We start from the raw sequence: 13,065 nt of genomic DNA, 5'->3' as shown, positions 1-13,065 counted from the left end.
TCATTAATCTCATTATAATTTACCAAAGCATGATTTTTTTTCTTGTGTAGAGATTATGAGAAATTATGAGATAAACTGATCATTAGTGATCAGTTTATCTTATAATTTTGACTTTTGCAGAATCATTATGATTTATCAAAGCATGATTTCCTATGATTTTTTAATGTCATAATTATGACTTGTATCTCATAAGTTTGACTTTTTGTCATAATTCTGACTTTTACTTAGTATATCTTAATTTCAGCTTCAATGGATCAATGGGGGTCAGTAACCCAGGGCCTCTGAATGCATTGAAGAGGTATAAATGTTTTTTTGTTTTGTTTTTCCAGATAGCCTAATATTCTTTATGTGGTTACAACCAAAATAACTGGCTTCATGTTGAAAAAATGTATAATTTCATCTAACTGTATCAACCTGACAAATTAAATCAAAGGAAGTGGATAGATCTTGAAATAACTGTAGGAGGTAGGTAGGTGTTGAAGTGTCCTGCCCTTGTATTGCAGTGAATTCCATTATAAAGTGAGCAGGGATGCACTTACCATACGGAGCACCGGGATTTCAACACCGTCAGATTTACATACAAGTGTTTAATAGGAATGAAAAGTTCTGATATGGGGCAGGCCTATTTCAGTGATGGAGAGGGACAATAGACAATGATATAATATGGTAAAGATATACAGTATATAATTAGTGTCACTGACTAATTACATGCAATGCTAATTCAGTGACACTGTGCAAGCTATTGTGTCTAACACAATTCTGTATCTTTGGCAAAGCAGAATTATGAGTATTTCACCAGTGACCTGTGCATGGGGGACCAGAACCACACATTCAGTAGTTATGCACAACAATATTAGCTGTAATCTTACTGTCACTAACACTAATTACATAAGTACATCATGATTATTGGTGGGTTTTAAGTGTAATAAAATCGGCACTTTTTTTTTTTTTAGAAAAGCAGCAGAAAATGTGATCATTTTCGGCCATAAAAATCAGCGAAATCAGTCGGACTGAGAAGTGCCCTCTGAATACTGTACAGCAGCTGTTATGTTGTATGCTATAGTCATAGCGCATTTTGTCTCTAGCAAAATACACACCCAGTCGATCAGCAGTTTCTGAAATACTCAGACCAGCCCGTCTGGTGGCAACAACCATGAAACATTCAAAGTCACTGAAATCACATTTCCCCATTCTTATGTTCAGTTTGAATGTCAGCAGATCGTCTTGACCTGTGCTGCGTCCAAAATCGAATACTTCTCTATAAAGTATGCTTAAAAAGAGAAGTATGTCCGAATACATAGTATTCAAAAATTAGTAGGCGGAAAGTCCCTGAATGGCCTACGGCTTTCGCCGAGATTCTGAAGTGCACATTCGATGGACACTTTGCTGTCCCATGAGGCCACGGGAGAGGATTTATGAATGGTAGTGAAGTGACGCAGCTGATGCTGGTAGTTCACGTGATGGTAACAACATGGTAGATGTAGTACCACCGAATTGTATTCATTCTAGCCTTAATCAGACTATATAGATTATAGAATGTACGTTTTAGCAGTCGGAAAGTAAATTCAAATTTAAATATAGTAACTACTCAGACAGAACGTGATTTCAGAACCCAGTGCATGTCTACATCCTAAATGCATTGAGCTGCTGCCATGTGATTTGCCTATTAGACATTTGCGTTAACGAGCAGTTGAACAGGTGTACCCAAGAAAGTGGCCGGTGAGTGTGTATTGTATGTATTCTTGTAATTGCAACTTTATTTCTCATATAATTTGCTCTATAATTTCTTATTTTGGCATTATATTTGCAACAAGTGGGGGCCTATAATCTTCCATAAAATTTCCCCCCCAAATTTTTCAACTTGCATATGTGTGTGTTTTCACAGGGAACGTGGTCTTAGTACCTTTCAGTTCCGTCCACACTGTGGAGAAGCTGGTTCTATCACCCACCTGGTTTCAGCTTTCCTCACCGCGGACAACATCTCCCATGGCTTAAACCTGAAAAAGGTTAGAAGTAGAAGATTAGTCCAAACTAAAGTGCTCAACAGCTCTTTAAAATGAGGGAAATGATGCGGTGCGCTTTTGAAATTTAGTTCAAAGTCTAATGCAATATCATTCTGACAACATGAATGATGACTATTAATTGTGAGAGCAAATATCTTGTACTTTAATTTATGGTGGCAGCAAAGAGTTCAGATCCTTGGCCCGAGTCTATTAATTAAGCAAATGCAGATGTGACGTGTTACCACTTGATTTGACTATGTACTTGTGTTAGTGATGAGCCCAGAATCAATGGAGCCTCTGCTGCTGTACAAAAACATGCAAATGAAAGCAGGCGGATATAAGAGCCTGATCAGAGCATTTGATCTTCTCACGTAACACACGTGTGTGTGTGTGTGTGTGTGTGTGTGTGTGTGTGTGTGTGTGTGTGTATTTTTCCAGAGTCCTGTGCTGCAGTACCTGTACTATCTTGCCCAAGTGCCCATTGCCATGTCCCCTCTGAGTAACAACAGTCTGTTCCTGGAATACTCCAAGAACCCACTGCGAGAGTTCCTACACAAAGGCCTGTGTGTGTCCCTCTCCACTGACGACCCCTTGCAGTTCCACTACACCAAGGTCAAACTACAACCATCTTACACACTCTTTAATATAAAGGTTCTTTATTGCCATTGCAGGTTACATGAAAAACCTTAAATATCAATGGAACCTTTCCATTGCACAATTGTTTATTTTATAGTTATCTTTAGATTTTTAGATTCACAAAAGTGGTTCTTTTAAGAACGGTTCACTGGAAGGTTCTTAGGGGAACCAGAAATGGTTCTTCTATGCTATGGCATCGCTGTGAAAACCTCGTTTAGGAACATTATTTAGCTGGACCCCAATTTCTTACATTTACCTGAAGTAACAACCTAAAATTTTAAATAATGCTCTAAACTTTCAATAAATATATTCAATAATGGTTTTTATAAACCAGGTTAAGCCTGACATATGAAATAATAATAAAAAAAATACACTTTTTGAAACTGAACAGTTTATTGAACCTTTTTAAAAATAAAAAAAAACTATCATATTTGATACATCAGGCTTTTATGGCTCCTATAGTATGATATAATGAGAATATGAAGCTCATACTTGAGGAAAAAACTGTGACAAAACTGAGAAAAATTTGCAATTTGGTTCAGTTTCTGATAATTAGCCTGCCCTATATGGCCAAAAAGAAAGATGAAATTCTGATAGCTTAAAATGAAATTAAATGAGGTATTTTAACAGTATAGCAGACCACTTATATAAATATCACTCCCTATTTGATAATAAGATATCCTAGTAACTAGTAAGATGAAATATTAAAAGGCTTTTTAGTTAGTAAAAAAAAAAAAAAAAAGTATGAATTAGAGGGCAGAATGTTAAAAATAATATAACAATAAATGTTCCAACAGGACTGTGAATGGAATTTAAAAAAATAGAATTTGTAGCTAGTTGAAACTACTCAGTAATAAATACTCTAATCAAAAATAAGCAAGGAAAGGAAGTCACGGATGGTCCGTAGGCATGAGGCTGAAGTAGCCTATGAAATAAATGCTGTCCTGTTGTTGAGACCAAGAGCCACCAAGATAGCTCAATAAACACATTTTTTTTTGGAGTAACTTGAATTTTAGATGCAAACTTGCCATCTATTTTTGCTCCTCCAGTGAAAACAATTCCAAACAAATCCACAACAGATTTAAATGTAGCACATCTGCGTGCAACACACAGCAGTCGCGTTTTGTTTTATTCGTGACTGAATCAGTGTTTTTGAATGAATCGCTTGAGTGAATCATTCAAAGACTCACTCACAACACACTTGTCACCACATACTTTCGTAGCGATGTAACTTGCAGAAAGATCACTGAAAAAAATCCTCGCAATTAACGTCGGCATGAAATGGAAGTTTCTTCCATATTGTGACGTATATCAGAGTGAAACACTTCTCAAAAAAAAAAAAAAAAATTATTTAGTGCAAGACTTGATTTTGTCCATTGAGAATTGATTGGATCGTTGTGGTTTGCTGTTGTTGTGATCTCATGTGAGTGACAGGTTGCCCCGCCCTCACGTCAGTTAAACACGTTATCAGAGAAGAGATGTCGCTGTGAGGGAGGAGAAGTTGCTTTGTTTAAATAATAATAATATTAATAATGTGCACTGATAGATTATTTATATTAAATACTGCAATATTCCCAAAAAACAAGAATTACTCATTTTGATTTCATTACTGTATATTTAAAAAGCACGTAATCCCAGCACAATTTCTCAAAGTGGCTTGAACTTTTTGAACTTCAAAATGTTAATTAATTAATTAATGCATTTAATGTAAATAAAATTTAATAAAATCCATTTCTAAGTTTAATTTGTAAAGAAAAATTATATATTTATAAAAAGTTTTTAGGTAAATCATATATACTTAATGCGTTTTTATTTCATTTTATTTGCATTAATTGCCATTTTGAAGTTCCAGCCTACACAAGTCTGCGTCTTTGAGAAATTGTGCTTGAATTACATACTTTTTAAATATACAGTAATTTGTGTATATACAGTAACTTTGTAATTGTTTTATGATGTGTACTGCAGGAGGCTTTAATGGAGGAGTATGCTATTGCAGCCCAGCTGTGGAAGTTGAGCACATGTGACGTGTGTGAGATCGCCAGGAACAGTGTCCTGCAGAGTGGCCTTTCCCATGAGGTAGTGCACATCCTCAATTCATAACATTTATATAAATATTTGTTCAGCACAACACTGAAGCCCTTTGCCATTTTCCTCTTTCCTCAGGAGAAAAAGTACTTCCTTGGGGTCAATTACTATGGGGTGAGATTTCGGTCACAATTCTGCGCGCGCAAGATCACATTTTGAGCGTGCAAAAGGGCATTTCGCACGCGCGTGAACTGAGTTTTGCGGAGAAATGTTCGTCTCGCAGATAAGAAAATATTGCGAGCGAACGAAAATCAATTTTGCATTTAAAATAAGTATTTGGATGTGCGCGGACATTCTCTTTCGCGTGTGCAAAGTTTCACTTTCTTGCTCCTTTCATACCAGCCGTGAGCGCTCTCTAAGCACAGACGGCTCGCTTGCTCAACACAACCCAGCGTTACAATATGCCATAATTCCAGCCAATCAGAGACGAGACTGCTAAATTCTAATTGGCTGGCTTGAAAACCAATCACAAGACTCCGTGCATCACCGACTGCAGAAGAGAACTAGTGCAGTTGAGTAAAGTTGGCAGTAAATTCACAGATTCGATTGTTGAATAACCATCAGGACAGCAGTGATGGGTGAACTAAATTTGGCAACAATACAGTGAATTACAGTGAAGTTATTAAATATGTTTCATAAAAATCATAAAAATTATACATTTACAATTGTATATACAACTTAAAATATATTTTCCCCCAAATAAGTGTTGTAGTATAACCTTCAGGACAGCAGTGATGTGTGAACTGAATTTGGCAACAATATAGTGAATTACAGTAAAGTTATTGAATAGTTTTCATAAAAATCATAACATACAACTGTATAAAATTTAAAATATATTTTCCCCAAAATAAGTGTTGTAGTATAACCTTCAGGACAGCAGTGATGTGTGAACTAAATTAGGCAACAATACAGTGAATTACAGTGAAGTTATTGAATATTTTCATAAAAATCATTAAAAAAAATCATAAATTTACAATTGTATATACAACTTAATTTTTTTAATTTTTTTTCAAAATAAGTGTTGTAGTATAACCATCAGGACATCAGTGATGTGTGAACTGAATTTGGCAACAATACAGTGAATTACAGTAAAGTTATTGAATATTTATCATAAAAATCATAAAAATTATATATTTACAATAGTATATACAATTTAAAATATATATTTTACCAAAATAAGTGTTGTTGTATAACCTTCAGGACAGCAGTGATGTGTGAACTGAATTTGGCAACAATACAGTAAATTACAGTGAAGTTATTGAATATTTTTCATAAAAATCATAAAACTTCTACATTTACAATAGTATATACAATTTAAAATCTGTATTTTTCCCAAAATAAGTCTTGTAGTATAACCACCATCAGGACAGCAGTGATGTGTGAACTGAATTTGCCAACAATACAGTGAATTACAGTGAAATTACAGTAAATAATAATCATAAAAAATATGCAAAACGATATTTATACAAAATAAGTGTTGTAGTATAACCATCAGGACAGCAGTGATGTGTGAACTGAATTTGATGACACTATAGTGTGTGACAGTGAAGTTATTGACTGTTTTCGTAGTAACGCTTTTCGGGTTTTGCACTTTTCAGACGGTCCCTTCGGATCTGTCTCGCTGCCGCCTGCGCATAGAGATCAATGTATTTTGTCCACTGCGAGGGAAAGCTCGTTTGGAGGAAAATTAGGTTGTAGCTGCTTGTCTACATTACTACGATTAAAAAGAGGTGTTATTTGTGCAGTAACAACGTTTAGCTCACGAGTTATTGACCCGGGAAGTTCGAATCTGTGAATTTACTGCCAACTTTACTCAACTGCACTAGTTCTCTTCCGCAGTCGGTGATGCAGGGAGTCTTGTGATTGGTTTTCAAGCCAGCCAATCAGAATTTAGCAGTCTCGTCTCTGATTGGCTGGAATTATGGCATATTGTTAACGCTGGGTTGTGTTGAGCAAGCGAGCCGTCTGCGCAGAGCGCTCACGGCTGGTATGAAAGGAGCAAGAAAGTGAAACTTTGCACACGCGAAAGAGAACGTCCGCGCACATCCAAATACTTATTTTAAATGCAAAATTGATTTTCGTTCGCTCGCAATGTTTTCTTATCTGCGAGACGAACATTTCTCCGCAAAACTCAGTTCACGCGCGTGCGAAATGGCCTTTTGCACGCTCAAAATGTGATCTTGCGCGCGCAGAATTGTGACCGAAATCTCACCCCATAAATTACCTAAAGGATGGGCCAGAGGGGAATGACATTCGGCGGACAAATGTAGCCCAGATCCGCATGGCCTACAGACACGAGACCATGTGTAATGAACTCAGCTTCCTTGTAGACGCAGTAAAGTCAGAGGTCGTCGGGTCACAGTAGCTGTCCAGTACGTCTCTGCTAAGCCCTCTGTGCCCATATACTGTACATGCATGGTTGCTATTTTTATATACTGTAGGAATGGATGCACAAGAATCAAAATTGTAATGTGTATTATTTAGTCTTGCTCTGCTTCTCATATTTCTAATACCCAGCCTTCTTGTAAACACCGCCGTCTGCCTATGCAATGCTTTGAATGGGCGTTTCAAAGGGGGTTTGGCATTCTTGACATTACATTACATGGGCAGTGTCTCCCCCTGTGGAGATTTGTGAACTATGTCCTCTATACATGTATACATGTGCAATTGGAAATAGCCTAGTTGTCAGGCAGACACTGAGATGCTTCTGTGGCAATCCAAATTGTCTGGAACATTCCACCCCTGCTCTGCTGAACCAAACATTATCCTACCGAAACTCTCGCACCACTTGCACATCTTTCCCATCTCATGCCTAACTCCAATTCATTCCCCAGAAATTCTCCACTGTCCTTTCAGTAATAAAAAAATGTAACTAAAGGTCCACTATGTAGCTTTTTTTTTTTTTTTTTTTTTTTTTTAAGAATCAACTAAATTTAAATAGAGTCAATACATCATCAATCGATGTTTTTGTCCTACCTTGACTCCAGGGCTTGAAATGAACTTTTTTGCTCAGCAGCCACTGTGGCGAATGCTTTCACTGTCCACAATTTTTACATCGATACCATGGGGAGAAAACTGCCATATTGATATTTTTAATATTATAGGAATATTAGGCTGCTATCACTTTAAGACCTGACACACGGATCCATTATACTGTTGCACATGCATTTTCTTTCTCAACTGTTTACATTCACTTAAAACATAACTATGTTTACGTGAATACACGCCAAGATTGGCATTTTGACATTATTTTGTGTATTTGACTGTACAAGCGCAATAAGCAGCGAAAAAGAACTTGATTTAGTACTGAGAGGCTGCTTTATGTGTGCGCACTTTCGGTGTGAGCAGAAAATCTGCGGGAATGAGTAAAATGATGTGCAATACTTTAAATAATTTCATGCCCTGTAGCACCAACTATATTCATCCGGAGCAAATGAAACGAGTGAGTGAGAGGAGGCGGGTTTGTGTGTAACTCGCTGTCAGAGAGATGAGAGAGTGAGAAAGCACAGCTGGTATTGTGCATCTTTTCTGTGGAAAATGAGTATTGGAAGTGTTTCAGATATTTCAGTATCGATATGCATTGAAAAATCACTATTTTGAAAACACTACATTGCACTTAGTTTATTATTTCAGATGCCTTTTTAAAAAACTACAATTGAAAAATGTATATAATATATATAAAATTCAACACGCCAAAGTGGCTAGTAGGAGTGACTGTGTTACACGCCACTGAAAGCCTATTGTAAGTGTTTATATGTTAGACCAGGCAGAATGTTTATCGCCGAAAATTGCGCACATACGTCACTTGCCCGTGCTTGCCTCGTCATATCCATTAATAGAGAGAAGTTGCTCCGGCTATTTTGGCACGTGTCTGATGTGGGAGTGACAGAGGTTAGTTTCACAACGACCGAGAAAGCAGCTAAATCTCCAAACTCCCGGGAATCCCCCATTTTAAAATAAACCCAAAAAGAGGAGAGTCAGCTGACAAAAATAGAACGCGACAGAGCTCTATCGCTCAATAAAACAAGAATCAATATTGTATTCTTTTTTTTTTTTCTTTTTTTTTGAGATAGGGTTGAGGGATTTGAAATGTCATAAAAGTGACGTGGAGATAGTGAATTTATTACTCAACAGGTACGTTATTTTATTGAACAGATAAAGTGTAGCTTTCAGAGTTCATTGTAAAGCATTATCTATTGTAAAAGGTCATTTATCTGCACAGTCACGTAGAGTCGAAGCACAACCAAAACAATGTTCTTCTGCAAAATGCCTGCAGTTTTGTTTTTAACCGGTAGAGGGCCAAAAGTTACATAGTGTACCATTAAGTGAAAAATAAATAAAATAAAAACTTTGCACATGGTTGTCCTTTTTAATTAATGCAGCAAATAATGTTATAATGTTAAAAAGGGAAACAAAATGCATTGTTTGAATTAACTTAAAATATTCAAAGTTTGAATATCTGTAATGTGTGAAACATTGTTTAGTTTTATTTGATGCAGTGCCTGTAGTGTGTTTTCTGAGGCCAGCATATTTCCCAGACAGCAACATAGTGTCGGCCCAGATCCGGGCCACATCTGATACATGTGGATTCGACGCGTACCAGATGTGGGCCGAGTCTGGGTTGACACTTTGTTGCTGTCTCGGTTATTCCTTGAAATAACTTACTAAGATCAATATCCATATATATATATTTTTTCTTCCTTTTTATGTTTAAATTTTATAAATGGCTACAAATTATTTAGTAAATAATTTCTCCTGTATTTTGTGTGTGCTTTTCATTTATGTTTTACTTTCTTTGTAATGTCTTTTCCATAAAAAAAAATAAAAAAAAAAATATAAAAATCTCACACACACACACACACACACACACACACACACACACACACACACACACACACACACACACACACACACACACACACACACACACACACACACACACACACACACACATTACAAGTGAAAACATATATTTCAAATTGTAATAATATTCCACAACATTGAAAGAAGTCTATAATTCTCATCATGGCTTTATTTAATAAAAAATACAGTAAAAACATCAAAGACATTAAAATAATCATAATTATTTCAAACTTTTGTGTATTAACATATCTCAAGCAAAGTAACACTTTGAATAACTTTTAGAACAATCCATTTTAATTAAATGTCCATTGTCAATTTGTTGCTTTGTTGCAAAGTGCTATAAATACAGCAAGCATGACTGCAAAGGTGACCGTGATCAGTAAGGCCGCTGGAACAGCTGCAAATCAGAAAAGAGATAACTAAAATAAATACAAGACAGCTTTGGGGTTTAAAGTCACCATGAAATCAAAATGGACAAATTCTTATTTCTTAGGTGTTAGGTTTGGTGTATCCAGAAAGAGCAACATACTTGTTTTGCATCTGTTTTTCGAATTCCTTCATGGACAATGCCATGGGATCCTGATGCCAGTAAAGAGTCAAAGGATCCTGAAAAACACACAACAGCATGATACTGAACTGCTTGTGACTAAACACACCTGTGCAGATCAGGTGAGGAACCAACCAGTGTGAAGATTACAAATAAAAGCAGTAAACAGGCTGAAATTGACACGTATGAATAATTAGCAGGTTTTGTATTTAAGTTCATGTTCCTGCTGAGCCAATTTCCAAGAACACTAGAGAGATTACAAGCACAGTCTTGATATGCTGTTACATAGAAGTCACACAGTTATTATCTTATATTTAATATCTGTATTTATTTATTTCCATTTATATTCTTCCTTTTTTTTAGCTTTCTCTAAAATAAAGAAAAATGAATAGCAAATTATTAGAAACATCTCTGTGAATGACTATTAGAGCAGCACCTACTAATCGATAGAATTAAAGATGAAAATAGTACAACAAATATAATTTTCAGATTTTTAAGCAGTTAATGTCAAATCAGATTTATAACTAAGTAATAACAAAAAGAATAGAACATAGAAAATAACAGATGGCATGATAACATGAACCAAAGTAATAATGACTCACTGTCATCAAAACTGGAGAGATCTGGCACCGGCGGCAACTCTTGATCCTGGAGGGACCTGGGACACACAGACACTCCAGATCTTCACAGACCTGGCCTGGCAGACACACCAACTCAGGTTCAGCAGGATCTGCATCCGGCGTTTGCTTGATCCTGGAGGGACCTGGGACACACAGAGACTAACGCGGGTCGGGCAGATATTTACCGCCACTATCCTCGGGCCAGGCCCCTTATCAAGCATTTGTGTTTTTTAAATCATTACTTTATTATCCTACCTGGGTGGGGACAAAGCTATGCCATGATCAGAAATATTATATATATTTTTAGCAAAGTAGGCCTAAGTAACAAATGTGTACAAAGTCAAGTCAAGTCATCTTCATTTATTTAGCGCTTTTAACAATGTAGATTGTTCCAAAGCAGCTTTACATTGATAATAGGAAATTAAAGTAAAGTGTTTTGTCTTTATAGCAGCTCTAGAATAAAGTTATTGTCCAGCTAAAGTCAGTTTGATTGATTCACTTCCGTCGCAACGATCATTAGTTATTAACTTAGGGGCCGCTAACATGACACCGTTTTAACAGAAAATTCTTAAGTTCTTTCTGCGCTAACTTCCAAAACGCGAACCAGCGAGAATGCTGATGGCGTGCACAAGCGTATTACGAGTTAAGTCTATAGGGATGTGCGTTTGAATATACTGTATGTGCGCTGGCGTGTAGTCCTTCCCTACAAATCAACCCTCAACATACTACTTGTCTGGCCTTAAAATTAATAATACAGAATTTTATCGCTTCCACGTAGCCACGCAAACCCGAATTATCCCGACAACGCTTTATCTGTAGATCGGTAAAGGGAGGGGAGGGAGGCCTTCACAGGGAAGAGCCTAGTTGACATTTTAGGACTGCGCTGTCGACGCGTCCAAGCGCCGGTCCTTCATCAGATCTGGATACAGCCTGGATCCGGCGGACTGCGGTAAACCTCGGGATAAACAGAGAGAGACTAATATTAGCGTAGACGCCATTCTTCTTATGATGTAACGAGTACATCAGGATTTATGGGAAGTGTTCACGGATCTGGCTGACCTAATCTATGCAGCCTAACATTGAATTATAAAAGTCTATAATGTGTTATGTGTATGCTAGGTCAAAGAGATGTGTTTTTAGTCTAGCTTTGAAGTGACAGAGTGTGTCTGCTTCCCAGACAATGTTAGGAAGACTGTTCCAAAGTTTTGGTGCTGAATAGGAAAAGGATCTACCGCCAGCAGTCGATTTTGATATTCTAGGTATTATCAACTGGCCGGAATTTTGAGATCGCAATAGATGTGAAGGACTATAATGCGTTAAGAGCTCGCTCAAGTACTGTGGAGCTAAACCATTTAGTGCTTTGTAAGTAATCAGCAATATTTTAAAATTGATGCGATTTTTAATAGGCAGCCAGTGCAGTGTTGACAGAACCGGGCTAATATGGTCATACTTCCTGGTTCTGGTAATAACTCGAGCTGCTGCGTTTTGGACTAGCTGTAGTTTGTTTATTAAGCGTGCAGGGCAACCACCCACTAGACTAGAGCATTACAATAATCCAGCCTTGAGGTCATGAACGCATGAACTAATTGTTCCGCATTTGTCAATGAGAGCATATGGCGTAATTTAGATATATTTTTAAGATGGAAAAATGCGGTTTTACAGATACTAGACACGTGACTTTCAAATGAAAGATTGGTATCAAAGAGCACACCCAGGTTCCTAACCGACGACGAAGACTTAACAGAGCAGCCATCAAGTGTTAGACAGTATTCTAGATTATTACGTGTGGGAGTTTTTGGTCCAATAATTAGAATCTCATTTTTTTCAGAATTTAGAAGTAGGAAATTACTAGTCATCCAATTTTTTATATTAGCTATGCATTCCGTTAATTTTGTGAATTGGTAAGTTTCGTTAGGTTTTGAAGAAATATACAGCTGAGTATCGTCAGCATAACAGTGGAAGCTAATTCCATGTTTCCTAATGATATCTCCTAATGGTAGCATGTACAGAGTGAAAAGCAACGGTCCTAGTACTGAGCCTTGTGGTACGCCATACTGAACTTGTGATCGATAAGACATCTCTTCATTTACTGCTACAAACTGATAACGGTCAGATAAGTATGATTTAAACCATGCTAGTGCAATTCCACTAATGCCAACATAATGTTTGAGTCTATATAAAAGAATGTTGTGGTCAATAGTGTCAAATGCAGCACTAAGATCAAGTAACACTAATAGAGAGATACAACCACGATCGGATGATAAGAGCAAATCATTTGTGACTCTAACGAGAGCTGTCTCGGTACTATGGT

General features: G+C 36.9%; 1 protein-coding gene across 2 annotated transcripts; it reads left to right on the top strand.

The window, feature by feature from the left end:
- The first annotated feature begins 426 nt into the window (after positions 1–426).
- LOC309493019 (AMP deaminase 3-like) lies at positions 427–9,484 on the top strand. Of its 2 annotated transcripts, none has more exons than XM_082162082.1 (5): positions 427–2,006; positions 2,442–2,615; positions 4,605–4,715; positions 4,803–4,832; positions 6,949–9,484. In XM_082162082.1, exons 2-5 carry the CDS (start codon positions 2,490–2,492, stop codon positions 7,087–7,089), a joined length of 408 nt encoding a protein of 135 aa, XP_082018208.1. In that variant the 5' UTR covers positions 427–2,006; positions 2,442–2,489; the 3' UTR covers positions 7,090–9,484. The 2 variants fall into 2 exon arrangements, with proteins under 2 accessions (XP_082018208.1, XP_082018209.1); XM_082162083.1 differs by having other exon boundaries at positions 4,803–4,838; positions 6,955–9,484.
- Positions 9,485–13,065: the final 3,581 nt, after the last annotated feature.

This window comes from Leuciscus leuciscus, assembly GCF_965113295.1.
Source record: "Leuciscus leuciscus genome assembly, chromosome: 2".
Taxonomy (NCBI): domain Eukaryota; kingdom Metazoa; phylum Chordata; class Actinopteri; order Cypriniformes; family Leuciscidae; genus Leuciscus; species Leuciscus leuciscus.
This window is presented reverse-complemented; position numbering and strand designations above follow the sequence as displayed.

What these genes read in the sequence shown, in the direction of transcription:
- LOC309493019 (XM_082162082.1), top strand. Translation starts at nt 2,490, where the DNA reads ATGTCCCCTCTGAGTAACAACAGTCTGTTCCTGGAATACTCCAAGAAC. An exon ending in AGAGTGGCCTTTCCCATGAG is followed by an intron (nt 4,716 to 4,802) that starts GTAGTGCACATC and finishes CTCTTTCCTCAG; the next exon opens with GAGAAAAAGTACTTCCTTGG. An exon ending in ACTTCCTTGGGGTCAATTAC is followed by an intron (nt 4,833 to 6,948) that starts TATGGGGTGAGA and finishes CCCATAAATTAC; the next exon opens with CTAAAGGATGGGCCAGAGGG.